Source organism: Lutra lutra, chromosome 12 (genome assembly GCF_902655055.1).
Source record: "Lutra lutra chromosome 12, mLutLut1.2, whole genome shotgun sequence".
Classification (NCBI taxonomy): domain Eukaryota; kingdom Metazoa; phylum Chordata; class Mammalia; order Carnivora; family Mustelidae; genus Lutra; species Lutra lutra.
Window position 1 is genome coordinate 93760381 of NC_062289.1, and position 15071 is coordinate 93775451.

A 15071-nucleotide genomic window follows, 5' to 3' on the forward strand; every position below is an offset into this window, starting at 1 on the left:
GTTTAAAAAGTCTGTTTTATTCTTTTCATTCCTTTGCCCTATCTTAAACACTCCCTTCTTCTTTAAGGCAGCTTCATTTATAAGTTTGGCCTTGAATTGTAAGACAATCCTGAAGCAACTCTTGGAATTGAAATTCTCAAACCACCAACATAGCAACTGCCTTTGTCCCCAACATAGCAACTACCTTTGTCCCCAAATAAAGTTACCCACTTCTCCTTACCAGTTGGGTACAAGCTGCTGCTACAACTCAATGACTTTCTTTTTAATCAGTGAGCCTGTTTGGTGAAACCTATTAACTTAATCAAGGACAACCACACATGTCAATTACTAAACGTTTAAAATATATTTCTAAACAGAATGGGCCGACTCAGTCACAGTAACTGCTCATCTCCATAGTAGAGCAACCCACAAAGACACAGCACTGATTTTTTTCCCATAATCAGGGGTGAAAAATATACAACTTATTTCTGAACCAAAACCACAATTTCTGCAGTTTAAAATGCTTCACTGCCAATATGGCCCTGGTAGAAATTATGTATTTTATTTCCTTAAAAAAAAATTAAAAAAATTTCCTAAGACACTAAATCATCAATCTGGAATGTAGATTCTGAGCACAAAGCAGCTCAGTTCACCTAAAAAATAAAGAAAAATTTCCCATCACCTGTCTCAGTAGGGCCTGAAAGGAGAGAAGTAGTGTGGGGAACCCCTGCTTTGGTATGGAGAGTCACGGCCCCTTGAGCCAGACCGAGACCGTGAGTAGCCATAGCTGGTGCTTCTCTCTGGATAAACTCGGATGTAGGAAGTTTCACCCTGAAATTCAAACAAAAAGAGTACAGGAAAAAATAAGACCCAGAAGAATACAGCACACTAATACCTAACATAGCTGCCTAACAATAGTTAAGTACTGAGCACTTACTGTTTGTCTGGCATGATGTTATCTCATTAAACCCTCACAATAATGCTATGAGGTATGTATGCTTAACGGCTCATTTCAAGAATGAGGAAAACAACGTTCTTATCTGTTCCAGGGTGACACAAATAATAAACAGCAACTTCACATGTGGTAAATGCTCAAATACTAGCCACTACTGTTAATACAACTGAATTACTGCCACTGACCCCTGAATCTAAGAACGAGAAAGGATGTCAGAGGTCATACAATTCAATCCCCTGCCACCTCATATATGCATCTTTGGATAGATGCCTATGGCAGAAGCTAACCTGTATTCAATACCTCTCAGGTGCCAGGACCTGGGTTAGATACAGTTAATCCTCATAAGTTAGCTTCCTGGCAAGTCTTATGAGACAGTGCTATTATAGTTCCTGTTTTGCATAGCAAGAAACCAGGGTTCAGAGCATAGCTCAGCTAAGAAATTACTAAGTGAGGGTCGCCTGAATGGCTCAGTGGGTTAAGCCTCTGCCTTCAGCTCAGGTCTTGGTCTCAGGGTCCTGGGATTGAGCTCTGCACTGGGGCTCTCTGCTCAGCAGGGAGCCTGCTTCCCCACCCTCTGCCTGCCTATCTGCCTACTTGTGATCTCTATCTCTCCCTCTCTCTCTCTTTCTCTCTGTCAAATAAATAAATAAATAAATAAAATCTTAAAAACAAAAATCAAGAGAAATTATTAAGTAGCAGAGGAGTCATGTCCAGGCTGGCCTATGCCCTTTCCCCTCAGCCAACACTCTCAGAGAATCTAAAAATGCTAAGATGAAAGAAGCTGGATGCAGAATTCCCTAGGTAAAGTCAGTAATTGGATTTATCATTACTGAGGCCCTGTTTTGCAGTATAACTGAGGACCAGATCCTGTTTTTTTATAAGATTTTATTTATTTATTTGAGAGAGAGAATGAGCGTGCATGGCGGGGGGGGGAAGGTCAGAGGGAGAAGCAGACTCTGCTGTGCAAGGAGCCCTACGTGGGACTCCCTGAGCCACCCAGATGCCCCCAGGTCCTGTTTTGTTTCTGCTCCAAATTCAGCCTAAGCAAAAGCACTGTTAATAAGCCATGCATTTTCCAAGTCATAAAATCAAGGAACTATATGAATCCTTAGAAAAAGAAATGGACCCCAGACATATCTAAACTCCATAGTTAAGATAACCAGAAAAAGCAATGTCCAGTTGGGTCTGCTGTCTTATCTCAGTGATATCAAAGGGACAGTCAACATATGAATCAAACTGAGGGATCCAAAGCAGCAGCTGCCTTCCTGAAAGACCAAGAACTAAGTCCTGAGAACTAAGGTTATTACAAGAAAATGCCAAGGTGACAATCTGCATGCATTACTCTTTGGAAGGGAAAAGTAAGGTGAGAACCTTAGAAGATCTGAGATGATGAGGTTGGCTTGCAGAGCACAGACTAGACCCAGAGGGACAACCGTAATAATTAGGTTCACAGAGGTACACTACAGATTAAGCCAGTTGTGAAAGGGATGGTATGACAGAATAGTTCACCACATTATGACAGACTGAACCAGTATTCTCTCCAGGTTAAAAATACTATGACTGTAAACTTCTTTGTTATGAAGAATTTGGGCATGATGAATTCCCTGGCTTTAACCACTTTAGATCTTTAATGGTACTATGAGGTTATCAAATGGCAAGCGCATGGCCTGCTGCTACTTCTGCTAGGTCAGCTTCAGGTGGAGTGGCTTAGGAGCAAGCTCAAAAAAGTTGGGAACCAAAAAAAAAAAAAGTTGGGAACCCACCTCATGAGAGCGGAATTTGGTGTCATCCAGTTTACGCAGGGCATATTCCATGTCTTCTTTTCTGAGATATTCAACCATCCCCATTCCATCCTTCTGCACATCTGCATAACAGACGTCCCCAGCTTCTCGCATATGATCCTTCAGGTCCTGCCAGCTACCTGATGGTGGAAGTCCTATGCATGGACAACAGAAGAGAAAAGGCCATATTTTTCAGCCACGTTAACTGACCTGTTAAGAGCCAGCAGTACCTAGGGTCCCTTTTTTGTCCATTGCTACTTTCAAATTCAAATTCAATGACAAGTCGTAAAGGGCATAAAACCAGCAGAAAGTACTAAAGTATGTGTGGTAAATCACCATTAAAAGTTGATTCTAGGGGCGCCTGGGTGGCTCAGTGGGTTAAAGCCTCTGCCTTCGGCTCAGGTCATGATCCCAGGGTCCTGGGATCGAGCCCCGTATCGGGCTCTCTGCTTGGCGGGGAGCCTGCTTCCTCCTCTCTCTCTGCTTGCCTCTCTGCCTACTTGTGATTTCTCTCTGTCAAATAAATAAATAAAATCTTAAAAAAAAAAAAAAAAAAAAAAAAAAAAAAAAAAAAAAAAAAAGTTGATTCTAGGCTAATCTTCCAGAGACCAAGCCCTTGCAACAGAGTAAGAAGTCCACCCCATTACAGTTTAGTATCTGTGAGAATTCACAGCCTTTCTTTCTTTATCCTTCATATTTAAGAAAAACTCCCAAGACTTTGAGTTCTCATTTTCTCCATTATGAAACTTATCAGTACCAATTATCTCTTGCTTGACTGGGTTCTCAGGACATGGGAATTTTGAAAGTATCCAATGAAATAATAACCAAGGCATAGCTAAAGGTGACAACATAACAAAAATCTAAAGTTTGTTTTCCTGTAGGTGTGAATGACTAACAAACTAAACAAAGTACCTTTCAAAAGATCACCAACATTCTTCAATACAGGGGGGGAAAAGGTAAGACTCAGACGCTATAACTAGTCGGGAATTATACAACCCTACCTGATATCATGAAAGGGAAATGTGCTCCTGCTCTCAAAGGCTGTGTTTACCGCTCACAGCTCAGGACTGCAGCCATTTCCTAATAGTTTTCTAAGCAGGATTTCAGAGCAGCATGGAGAGAAAAAAAAATATGTATGACATCCTGAAGGAGGGAATAGTTCTGGGGTTAAAAAATTACAAAGGGACACAGATAGGCAGATACTGAGAGGATTGCTCTTAAGTCTGCTGTAACTGTGTGACATTTACATCTAAGAAAAGTGCCAGGTTTCTCAATACATTTCACTCCATCAAGGTCCTAAAATGCCCCTGCAGTGTGCAGAAGGCCCAGGTCTTTACCGGGGCTTTAGTATTTTGAAAAGATGAATACGCCCCTGAGCTTGGCATTTCATCACTTGTCAACACTAGACATTTCATTCTATGTTCTGCAATATGACCCCTAAAACTCCAAGTTCTTTTGTTTTCTTTTTTATATAATTCCAAAGCCACCACCAAAATCTGGCCTTTTTCAGCATCCAAAGCTGGGCAGTAGTTCAAATCTAGTTCCTGGAATGTCTAGCAAGTCTGATACCCAGTACATTACAAAAGAAAGCATCTCTACAGAATTCTAGTTCACAGGGTTTTGCTACTATCTTCCCTCTCAACACCAGAAAACTTCTTTATAAGAAGCAAGCTGATGTTCTACCAAGACTACACTACCAATGCAGTTTCATTTGCAAGATACCTGCCTCAGCGGCAAGACGGCAGGGCTTCAGACTGTGCAAAGGCTACCGAAAAGAAAGCCCCATGTGTCCCATGCACTGAAAAGTAACAGCTAACATTTCTTGGGAGGCCAGACTGCGTGCTAAGTATTTTACATGCATCATCTCATTCAGTTTTAAAGGAACATACCTGAAACAAGAACTCGGAAATCAGATCTTCTTGTAGGAGGGCCATTCCTCCCACCGCGGGGCCACCCACCCCGACTGCCATAAGTCCTGGGGAACTCCACACGAAGCCGACACTGGCCATAATCATAACCATTCCTTCCATAAATTGCATCTTCAGCATCTCTGCAAAGAAAAGTTAGGAATTAGTGCTGCTCAGGAGGCTGACTTACTTCCCAGTGAGGGGTTTGTGTAACAAGTATAAAAGGGAAAATGAACCAGAAAAACAAAACAATCTTGATGCAATACTGCTTTCGTGTGAAGACCTTTCATAATATTAAAATTAAACTTTACAACTGTCACGGGTTTTTCTAAGTATGGGATGATAATAATGGGGCAAACAGATGAATTATAAGACTAATTCAGGGAAAAAAAAAAAGCTTGACAGATGATTTCAGTAAATTTCTCTAACCCTGTGAGCAGTTTCTCAGAATGCCCACCACACACTAGTCCTTTATTTATTATTCAACAAGGCCTAGTACATCAAGTCTATAGAAAGAAAAATTCATTTAAAAAGAAATGAGGCTCAAAAGACAGATGCTTTGTGCTTTGTGAGAAATATGTAACTCTCATGTGTACCTTTTCAGTGTGGTTTGGAAAATTGTAAAGACCAAAGCTGGGTACAGCTTTGCCAAAAGAGGTAAATATTCAATGAAGTTACTTTCAGTCTTCCCTAGGTCTCTAGGGGAACCAAGCTGGTTCTCCAATATCGGACTGGAGAAAGAATGGCCTCAGAGCTTGGATGGACAAGCAAAGCCAAAGATATACTAATGAAGAAGTTATCATTCAGTTGTCACAGGCACATAATTGCTCAAGATTCTAGTTACAAGGTTAAAAGCAATGAGGACCATGACTAGTGCTGTATTTACAACAAAGTGAAGGAGAGGCAGAACTGCTAGGGTTGAAGAGCAGATTCTGAATACCAACTGACAAGTTCAAATCATTCTTCTGCTACTTACTAGTATCTCTCTTTGGGTAAATGCTTATATCAAGTTTTCACTTCTCTTAAATGTAATATGCCTATCTCACAGGGTTATTGTAAGAATTAAATACTATGTGTGCAGTGCTTTGCTAGAAACTTGGCACCTAGTGATATGAAAAGACAGCTTTTCTATTATGGAAGGAAGTTAAAAGAGATGACAATGTAGCATATCATACAGTAAGTCTGTGTTTTAAAGAACAGCGTAACAGCATAGGGGGTTCAAATGCTACCCTGATCCCTTACTAGCATTCTCTATCAGCAACTCTAAATTCTCCGTGTTTTTTTACATTGTAAAATGTGGCTAACACTACCTCTTTTATAGGTTATTGAAAATGCTGAAGTGGTATTTGACACATGGTAACTGTTCAAAAAACACACAAATTGTTACAGAGGTGCAACCTTCTCCAGTTTAGGGGTAAAAATACCTACTTCCGTTTTTTGAGACAAATGGCAAGGCGCTTAAGAATGAGCTCTGTCAGTCATCAAAGCCTCAGGGTGCTTCCTACCTCCCCGTCCTCAGATGCCCTCCTTGCCCTATACCACCACACCACGGAGGCAAGACACCCTATGGACAGTCCTTGTAGTGAAGCCTGCCAGGTGCAGACTAGATGAAAGCACTGCCTGGGTCACTGCTGGGAAGCTGAGCGGGCTCTTATTTACCTCAAGTGCAGTGACCAGCAATGACCAGTCCATGCGGTGGCTCCTAAGAACCACCAGTTTTCAAAGTTCCCCGGTCTTTTTTGGCCGTGAGGCCGACAAAGTTTGCAAAATCACAAAGACCCCTTTGAGCCAGTTTAGAGATCAAGAGCTTCCCAATGCTTGGGGTCCTAAGCATCCAGCAGTGCCTCCCTCATCAGACAAGTGGAGTGAAATCAGAGTCCTCCCCTCAGACTATTTTAGAAGTTTTTCCCAAATCCCTAGTGCTTTTATAAGGACGAGACCATGGCCCGCCGGGGCGCGCGAGGATGGAGATCTATTCCATCACAGACACCCCTTTACGACCTCCAAAGACGACCACATCCCCGCGGTCTGTTCCCCGTAACGGCGAGTTCTGGCTGGGGGGAGGGGTGGGCAGGGAGGGCGACTGGCCACTTCTGTTCACGAAGTCCTCTCCCGGCTAGTTCCGGGCCGCTTCCCCTGAAGGGTGCCTCTCCAGCGGTGAGGGAGAGATTGGTCGTGTGTACCATCCCCGAGGCAGGTCTGGACGGGCCGGGGCCCTGCAAACGCCCAGCTTTGGTGTTTTTAAGTAAAGTTAAAAAAAAAATAATAATAATCCTAGAGGAAGTGACGACGAAGCAAAGGACGGCCGGAGCCTGCTGTGAGAGGAGGCCTCATCCTCCACCCGGGGGCGCCGTGAGGGGGGTCTGCGCGGAAGGGGGAGGGGAGGTCCCGGAGGGGAGGGGGAGGAAAGAAGGCAAGGGCCCGAGGCCTCAGGCGGGCGGGTGGAGCGGGGCCTCACCGGGGGTCCTCGAAGCGCACGAAGGCGAAGGGCACGAGGCCGTGCCGGTTCTTGAGCTCGATCTCGCGGATGCGGCCGTACTTGTAGAACAGGTCCTCCAGGTCCTTCTCGCGCACGTCGGTCGGAAGGTTCCCCACGTAGATGCGCCCGTCTCCCTCGCCGCCGCGCTCGTCCGCCCAGCCCGACATCCGCACCGCCCGACGCCGCGGGCCCGCCGCAGCCCACGTCGCCGCCGCCGCCTCAGCCGGGGTCCCCCCGCAGCGTCCCCGCGGGCTCGGAGGCGCTCAGCCGCACTGCATTGTGGGAACGGCGGAGCGGAAGCGGAGGGGTCGGAGGAAGCAAAAGGAATCGTCTTAAAGGGGACGCGGCTGAGATGACTGCGCTTGCGCGCAGGCCGGCGCCCCCTGTAGGTGCGGGCGGGCAGGGGAGCGAAGTGAGGGAGAGCTTGGAGTCGGGCAAATTGGGTTCGATTTCCCGAATTCTCTGAAGGCAATTCCCTCGCCGGATTCATGGATAAGTGGCCGGGACAGGGGCAAGTGCCTCAGGCTTCCTGGGCCTCAGTTTTCTGCCTCTGTAGCTCTACCTCACAGGCTTTTGTGAGCACTCCCTGAGGTGACACCGCCAGTGTGGGGCCCGCGGGCAGACACTCTGCGTGCGGGGCGCCGGAGGGAGGGAGCCAGGCCCGGGCCGCAGGCTGACCCTGCTGCGGCCTGAAGGAGTCCCGGACGGGGGGCTGGGTGGGGCGGCCTTCAAACTCAGGTCAGTAACCTTCTGGGCGATGCCCCCATTTTACAATCGCTTGGAACTGAGGGTCTCAAATGGACTAAAGATGAGTGTGAGGGGCTTGAGATGGCTTCCAGAACTTGGCCTTGACATTCAGGGGAGGCTAGGAGGGTGTAAAAGAGTCTCAGCTATCTCAGCTGTCGCTACAGAGTAACTCCCACTATTTGTGCTTTTAATCCTCCCCGAAGATGGTGGGATTCCGATGTTAACAGGTGAGAAAACTGAGGCCTCCTAGTGGAGTCGGGATTCGAACCCTAAGCCGAGCTCCCAGCATGTGGGGCGAGCCTCTCAGGAGCTCGGGTACACTGCCATTTTGGCACTTTTTCACATTTACTACCCATTGTTCTGGGCACTGAACTTGGGGACGTTACAAAAATAGGCATCTAAAAAGAACTTGTGTATTAAAAATGAAACCTCTGAACTGATGCATGGGCAGGTGCGCAAAAGCAAATACAGCCGAATGTTAACTGTAGAATCTAGACTGCGTTCAGTGTGTTCAGTGTACCATTCTTTCAACCTTTTTGTATATCTGGAAATCTTTATAATAAATGTCGGGGGGCAGGTATGGAAACTTTTTTTTCTAAGATTTTATTTATTTTTTTAAAAGATTTTATTTATTTATTTTTAAAGATTTTATTTGTTTACTTGACAGAGAGATCCCAAGTAGGCAGAGAGAAAGGGGGAAGCAGGCTCCCCACTGAGCAGAGAATCTGATGTGGGGATGGATCCCAGGACCCTGAGATCATGACCCGAGCAGAAGGCAGAGGCTTAACCCACTGAGCCACCCAGGTGCCAAAAAGATTTTATTTATTTATTTGACAGATCACAAGTAGGCGGAGAGGCGAAGCAGGCTCACTGCTGAGCAGAGACCCCCACCCCCACTCCAATGCAGGCCTGGATCCTGGGACCCTAGGATCATGACCTGAGCCGAAGGCAGAGGCTTTAACCCACTGAGCCACCCAGGCACCCCTGAAAGTTTTTTAAAAAACCCTCTAGGGTCTCCTGGCTGGCTCAGTCGTGGGTGACTCTTAGATCTCCCGGTTGTGAGTTTGGACCCCACGTTGGGTGTTTAAAAAAAACAAACAAGAACTCCATTAATAACTAGCAATAGCAAGAGAAAAAACCAAACATTTAATCTGAAGGTACAGTAGTTGATTTGTAGTTACACCACCTCTGAGGTTGTCGTTTTCTTTTTTTTTTTTTCAAGTAGACTCAAGCCCTGCGTGGAATCCAAGGTGGGGCTTGAACTCAGGACCCTGGGGTCAAGACCTAAGCTGAGATCAAGTCTCAGACTCAACCAACTGAGCCACTCAGATGGCCCCCGCCTCTGAGCCTTTTAAAATAAAAACAAAAATTAGGCACCCATGCAAAACTACTGAGTGTATATCCTTTTTGGAAGGTAGAGTGATGGTATACATCAGGTCCTGATAATATACATAGAGCTTTTGGTATTGAAATTCCAGTAATTTCACTTGTAGGATTTTATCATTAGGAAATAAGAAATCCTTACAATAAATTATGTATGTTCATTGCATTCGGTGCAATTAAAAAAAAATTGAACCCCTGATAAGAGAGTGGTTCAACATAATAATTTTGAATGTTACAATTATTAAATGATATTTTGGAGGATATTAAGGTCATGCTAATTTAGTTATAATTAAAATGATTTTTTTTAAGATTTTTCTTTTTTTTTTTAAAGATTTTATTTATTTATTTGTCAGAAAGAGAGAGGAATGAGAGCAAGCACAGGCAGAGTGGCAGGCAGAGGAAGAGGGAGAAGCAGGCTCCCTGCTAAGCAAGGAGCCCAATGTGAGACTTGATCCCAGGAGGCTGGGATCATGACCTGAGCTGAAGGCAGCTGCTTAACCAACTGAGCCACCCAGGGTCCCAGATTTTTCTTTCTTTATTTGACAGACAAAAATCACAAGTAGGCCAAGAGGCAGGCAGAGAGGTGGAGGAGGCAGCTCCCCAATGAGCAGAGAGCCCGATGCGGGGCTGGATGCGGGGTTTGATCCCAGGACCCTGAGATCATGACCTGAGCCAAAGGCAGAGGCTTTAACCCACTGAACCACCCAGGCACCCCTAAAATGAATTTAAAATGTTATTTAGGGACGCCTGGGTGGCTCAGTTGGTTAAGCAGCTGCCTTCGGCTCGGGTCATGATCCCAGCATCCTGGGATCGAGTCCCACATCAGGCTCCTTGCTCGTCGGGGAGCCTGCTTCTCCCTCTGCCTCTGCCTGCCATTCTGTCTGCCTGTGCTCGCTCTCTCTCTCTCTCTCTCTGACAAATAAATAAATAAAATCTTTAAAAAAAAAAATAAAATGTTATTTAAGGACCACCTGGATGGCTTCAGTTGGTTGAGCTGCTGACTCGATCTTGACTCAGGTCTTGATCTCACAGTTGTGTTTGGGACCATGTTGGATTCTGCGATGGGTGTGGAGCCTGCTTAAAAAGATATATTGTTTAATAAGTACATTATAGGGGCGCCTGGGTGGCTCAGTGGGTTAAGCTTCTGCCTTTGGCTCAGGTCCTGGTCCCACCTGGGAACTCAGCAGGGAGCCTGCTTCCCTTCCTCTCTCTCTGCCTGCCTCTCTGCCTACTTGTGATCTCTGTCTGTCAAATAAATAAATAAAATCTTAAAAAAAAATAAGTAGGGCGCCTGGGTGGCTCAGTGGGTTAAGCCGCTGCCTTCGGCTCAGGTCATGATCTCAGGGTCCTGGGATCGAGGCCCGCATCGGGCTCTCTGCTCAGCAGGGAGCCTGCTTCCCTCTCTCTCTCTCTCTCTCTGCCTGCCTCTCCGTCTACTTGTGATCTCTCTCTGTCAAATAAATAAATAAAATCTTAAAAAAAAATAAGTACATTATACACATATAAATATATGTTCTCAAGGAATCTGTTAAATTGGTTGACATCAGTTGTCTCCAAAGAATGCAGTTGTGGGAACTTTCGCTTTAGAACTCAATATAGTTCTGTAAAGTTGAAAATAGTTACTGCAACTGTGTGCGGTTTTTTTATATTCTGAAAAAAAAAGAGAATTTAAGCAGTACTCTCCAGTTCTGTTCAAGGGAACACACACACACATTGGAGGTTCCTCAAAAAAAAAAACACATATATATATATACACACACACACACACACACACACATATATTCATTCCTTGTAACAGAGAAGCATAGAACAAAATACCTTTCCAAATGTTTGTGGAGATATCTCTTGTTGGAAGTGATTTCTATATTTTTATTTATGCTGTTCTGTATTTATCAAATTGTCTGTAATTAGCATGTACTACTTTTATAATTGGGATAAAGCACAATAAATTATTTCTAAAATAAAACAGAACCATCTGTTGTATTCTGGATGATGTAAAGCTTCTAGTTGTTCTTTGTTAGCCTTCAGAAATCAAGCAGGAAAGAGTCCTGGCCAAATACGATCTTGAATCAAAGTACAAAGACTTTTAGGAGCTTACATATCCTAAAGGCATCCAGAAGTCCAGATGCCTCCCCATTTTTGGGGTGTGTTTAGGTGTGTTAATACCACTATCTGACTCCTACCACTTCTACATCATTGTTGCCTGGAAAGATCAGCCTCCCCACCCCCGCAAAAAATGCTGGTTGGAGACAATTTGGTCATCTCCTAGGGCGAGAAGTAGAGTCAACCAAGTAGCCTACTAGGACTCAAGGTGGAAGATTGCTTATGAATAGTAATGATGCAGCTTATGTTGTGCAATCACCAGAGGGGTTCATAGACGAAAATGTTGTGCCCTGATGTGGAGAGAGGGTCAAATGTAGAATTGGAAGGAACACAGCTAAATTGCTAGGGGGCATTTATGGCCATCCATGGAACCCTAAAGGTGGATTTTTTTGTTTGTTTGTTTTCCTTTGAACCCAGGTACTAACCTTTGCAGGTAAGAACACAAATAAGGCCAGAATTATGGCCTAATGCTTAAGGGGCTCATGGGTTCCATTCTCTACTAAGACCACAGACTCTAGGCAGGAACATGCTTTTGAGCTTTTGCTTATCTGTTCAGCATTATGGCTAAATTTTAGGCCATATAAGAGGCCCATGGCATGCAGTAATACAATTTTGTTCTCAAAGTGTGTATTCAAGCTGCTATTCAAACAGCCATAGAGAGGACATTTGTGATAAGGGTAAACCGCTATGAGAACACCTAATACAATCTTAGAGACTATAAGGAACGCTTCCAGGAGATGTTGAGGTTGAGCCCTGAAAGACCAGTAGGAGTTAATCATAGGGAAAAAGAGAAGTATGACAGATCTCCCACATAGAAGAGAGCACACCAGACCAGGGGCGATCCTCACTGTCCTACAGTATGGCTGGGGCAGAAGATTCAAGGGGGGAAGATGGAGGAGGAGCTGGGTCTGGGGCTTGCAAAGCCTAGTAGATCACATTATGGAGTGTGACTCCACTGAGAGCAGTGAGTAACCATGAAGGAAGGACTCTAAAGAGTTATTTATGTTGGGATGAGATAGTTTCAGAAGGAAGTGGCAGCTGAAAGGATTAGAGATAGGAGTAAGAGATAGGGAGGAGGAGACCAAAAGCTAATTAGACTAGAGTGCAGCTGCCGAAGCACGGAGTGAGGGACGGGTGTGGCAATACCTGCCATAATGAGGCTGGGGTGGTGGGTGGCAGGGGGAGACAATGGGTCTGTGTAGGAAGCATTGCTGTGTATCCTTGTAAGCTCCTCCCTGGGACTTTGTAGAGTCCTTTATTTAAAAGTACGTTATTCATTTGTGATTTTGCAATGGATTCTTACTGTTCTGGGAAGATATGATAGTGTAGTCAGATTGGCCTAAAAGTGCATATAGGTAAAAACAGGGTTAGAGGTGCCTGGAAGGCTCAGTTGGTTAAATGTCTGCATTTGGATTGGGTCGTGATCCTGGGTCCTGAGATCAAGTCCTCTGTCCGGCTCTGTGCTCAGCGAGGAGTCTGTCTGCTTCTTCGTCTTCCTCTGCCTGCCACTCCCCCTGCTTGTGCATGCTCTCTCTCTCTCTCTTTGTCAAATAAATAAATAAAATATAAAAAAAAAAAGAACAGAGATAGCTCCAAATGGCCTGTTGACTAGTAGGTTACATGGGGAAGTAACATGGGGGCCAACGCAGGGAGACCCCAGCTGGTAGACACCGCAGTCCTCCAAGCAAGAGATGCCAGTGGCCTGACGTAAGGTAATAGAGATTGAAACTAAGGAGGTGAGTTATCCCAAGGAGACAACATCATAGGACATGGGGATAGACTGGGTGTGGGGGCTGAGTGAGGGGGAGCCCAGGTTGATCTCCAAGTTCTTGGCTTGCGGAACTGGTTATGCATGGGTAGCATTCTGAGATGGGGAGTAAAGCAGAAGAAAGTAATCTACAGGGAATGGACAATGATGATGAGTTCAGTTGTATGTGGAGAACATAAGGAAGGACAAGAAGTGTGACAGCTCTAGGCTGTCACATCTAGTGCCTTCTGTACTAATTTCAGTTGCATGACTTGATGATGGTGGATGGGCATCAGAGTTCTCAGATACATGGGCCAGGACTGCCCTTTCTACAGGGATAAGCTTTCACCTAAAATACATGGGAGCTCCAGAACATTGATCATTCCTAATATGAAGATAAGAATGGCACTCTTGGGCGCCTGGGTGGCTCAGTGGGTTAAGCCGCTGCCTTCGGCTCAGGTCATGATCCCGGAGTCCTGGGATCGAGTCCCGCATCGGGCTCACTGCTCAGCAGGAAGCCTGCTTCCCTTCCTCTCTCTCTGCCTGCCTCTCTGCCTGCTTGTGATCTCTCTCTGTCAAATAAATAAATAAAATCTTTAAAAAAAAAAAAAAGAATGGCACTCTTGGGCTTATCTTCAGATTGAAAAGAAGCCTTTGACCTTGGCAGAGTGTTAAGAGTTAATGTATTTCCCATGGCAGGCAAGCCATTCACTAGGGAGTAGGGCAGTGCCCAATAAAAAGTAATAGTAAAACAATTATCACTGAGGATAAAACATTCTATGAACTGGCCCATCTGGTTTTCTCCCTTTCCCTATGACATCAGTTCCCTCTGGCATCCCAGCAAAATGTTCTCTTCTGGGTCAGGCTCAGTCATGAGTTTCTCCCAGACTCTGGTCCTTGGGAGCAGTGGACCGACGAGGAAGTGATGTGGGAAGCAAACCATTGGTGGGAAAATGAGTCACCTCAGAGAAACTGGTCCAGGGTGCCAAGGAGAACTGTGGAGTTGGATCACTGTGGATTGCGTGCCTGGTCTCATCACCCTGGGAGCCTTCTCTTTGTTATTCTTTGCCACTGTATTCGTGTGCTGGAATAAAATAAAACATATTCTGCAGCGCTACATAACAGAGAACTTTGCTGTGCAGGGGTGGAAGGGGAGAAGCGGTAGCAGACTAGGTTTGGAGGGGGTTTGGATGCAGAGAGCTTTCAGGAAGCAAGTGCCATGTGTGGGAGGATGAGAAGAGGAAAAAGATAGGAGAGATAACTGAAGAAGATTTACAGTGTGTTGTGAATGTTATTCCTCTTTGGTGTCTCCTTCAGAGACTGCAGAAAATCCTTAACATTGTTTTTCAGTTATTTTTGGATAATAAGCTGATGTCGTCGTTGTTGTTGTTGTTGTTGCTATTGGGATTTTTTTTTTTTAAAGATTTTATTTATTTATTTGACAGAGAGCACAAGCAGGGGGAGGAATAGAGGGAGAGGGTGAAGCAGGATCCCTGCTGAGGGAGGAGCCTGATGTGAGGACCCTGGGATCATGACCTAGCAGAAGGCAGATGCTTAACTGACTGAGCCACCCAGGTGCCCCTGCCATTGTTGTTTTTAAGATTTTATTTATTTATTTGAGAGAGAGATAGAGTGGCAGAGGGAGTGGGAGAAGCAGGCTCCCTGATCAGCAGGGAGCACGGTGTGGGGCTGGATCCTGGGACCTTAGGATCATTATCTGAGCTGAAGGTAGACACTTAATGGCTGAGCCTCCCAGGGACCCCTAAGCTGATGTTTTTTTTGAATGTGGCCAGAAAGTAGGCACCCCCCCTTTTACCTGAGGAGGTAAAATTAAAGCAGTGAGCTTACTGAATTTATAGTAGCTTTGTTGCTTTATTTTTGTCAACTTGCTATATTCTTTTTTTTTTTTTTTAAGATTTTATTTATTTAACAGAGATCACAAGTAGGCAGAGAGGCAGGCAGGGTTGAGGGAGCAGGCTCCCTGCTGAGC

The 15071-nt window shown here is 45.0% G+C and overlaps 2 protein-coding genes across 2 annotated transcripts in view; one reads left to right on the plus strand and one right to left on the minus strand.

Moving 5' to 3' along the window:
* Positions 1-320: 320 nt before the first annotated feature.
* SRSF9 (serine and arginine rich splicing factor 9) lies at positions 321-7379 on the minus strand. Its single transcript, XM_047696298.1, has 4 exons — positions 7081-7379; positions 4605-4765; positions 2698-2870; positions 321-810 (listed from the first exon to the last, which is right to left on the minus strand). The coding sequence occupies exons 1-4, from the start codon at positions 7266-7268 to the stop codon at positions 667-669; spliced, it is 666 nt and encodes a 221-aa protein (XP_047552254.1). The 5' UTR covers positions 7269-7379; the 3' UTR covers positions 321-666.
* Positions 7380-7705: 326 nt separating this feature from the next.
* DYNLL1 (dynein light chain LC8-type 1) overlaps positions 7706-15071 on the plus strand; it is a 33344-nt gene continuing 25978 nt past the window's right edge. The window contains exon 1 of the mRNA XM_047696303.1: positions 7706-7839. The gene's annotated coding sequence lies outside the window, so the exon portion shown is untranslated. The remainder of the gene's footprint in view (positions 7840-15071) is intronic.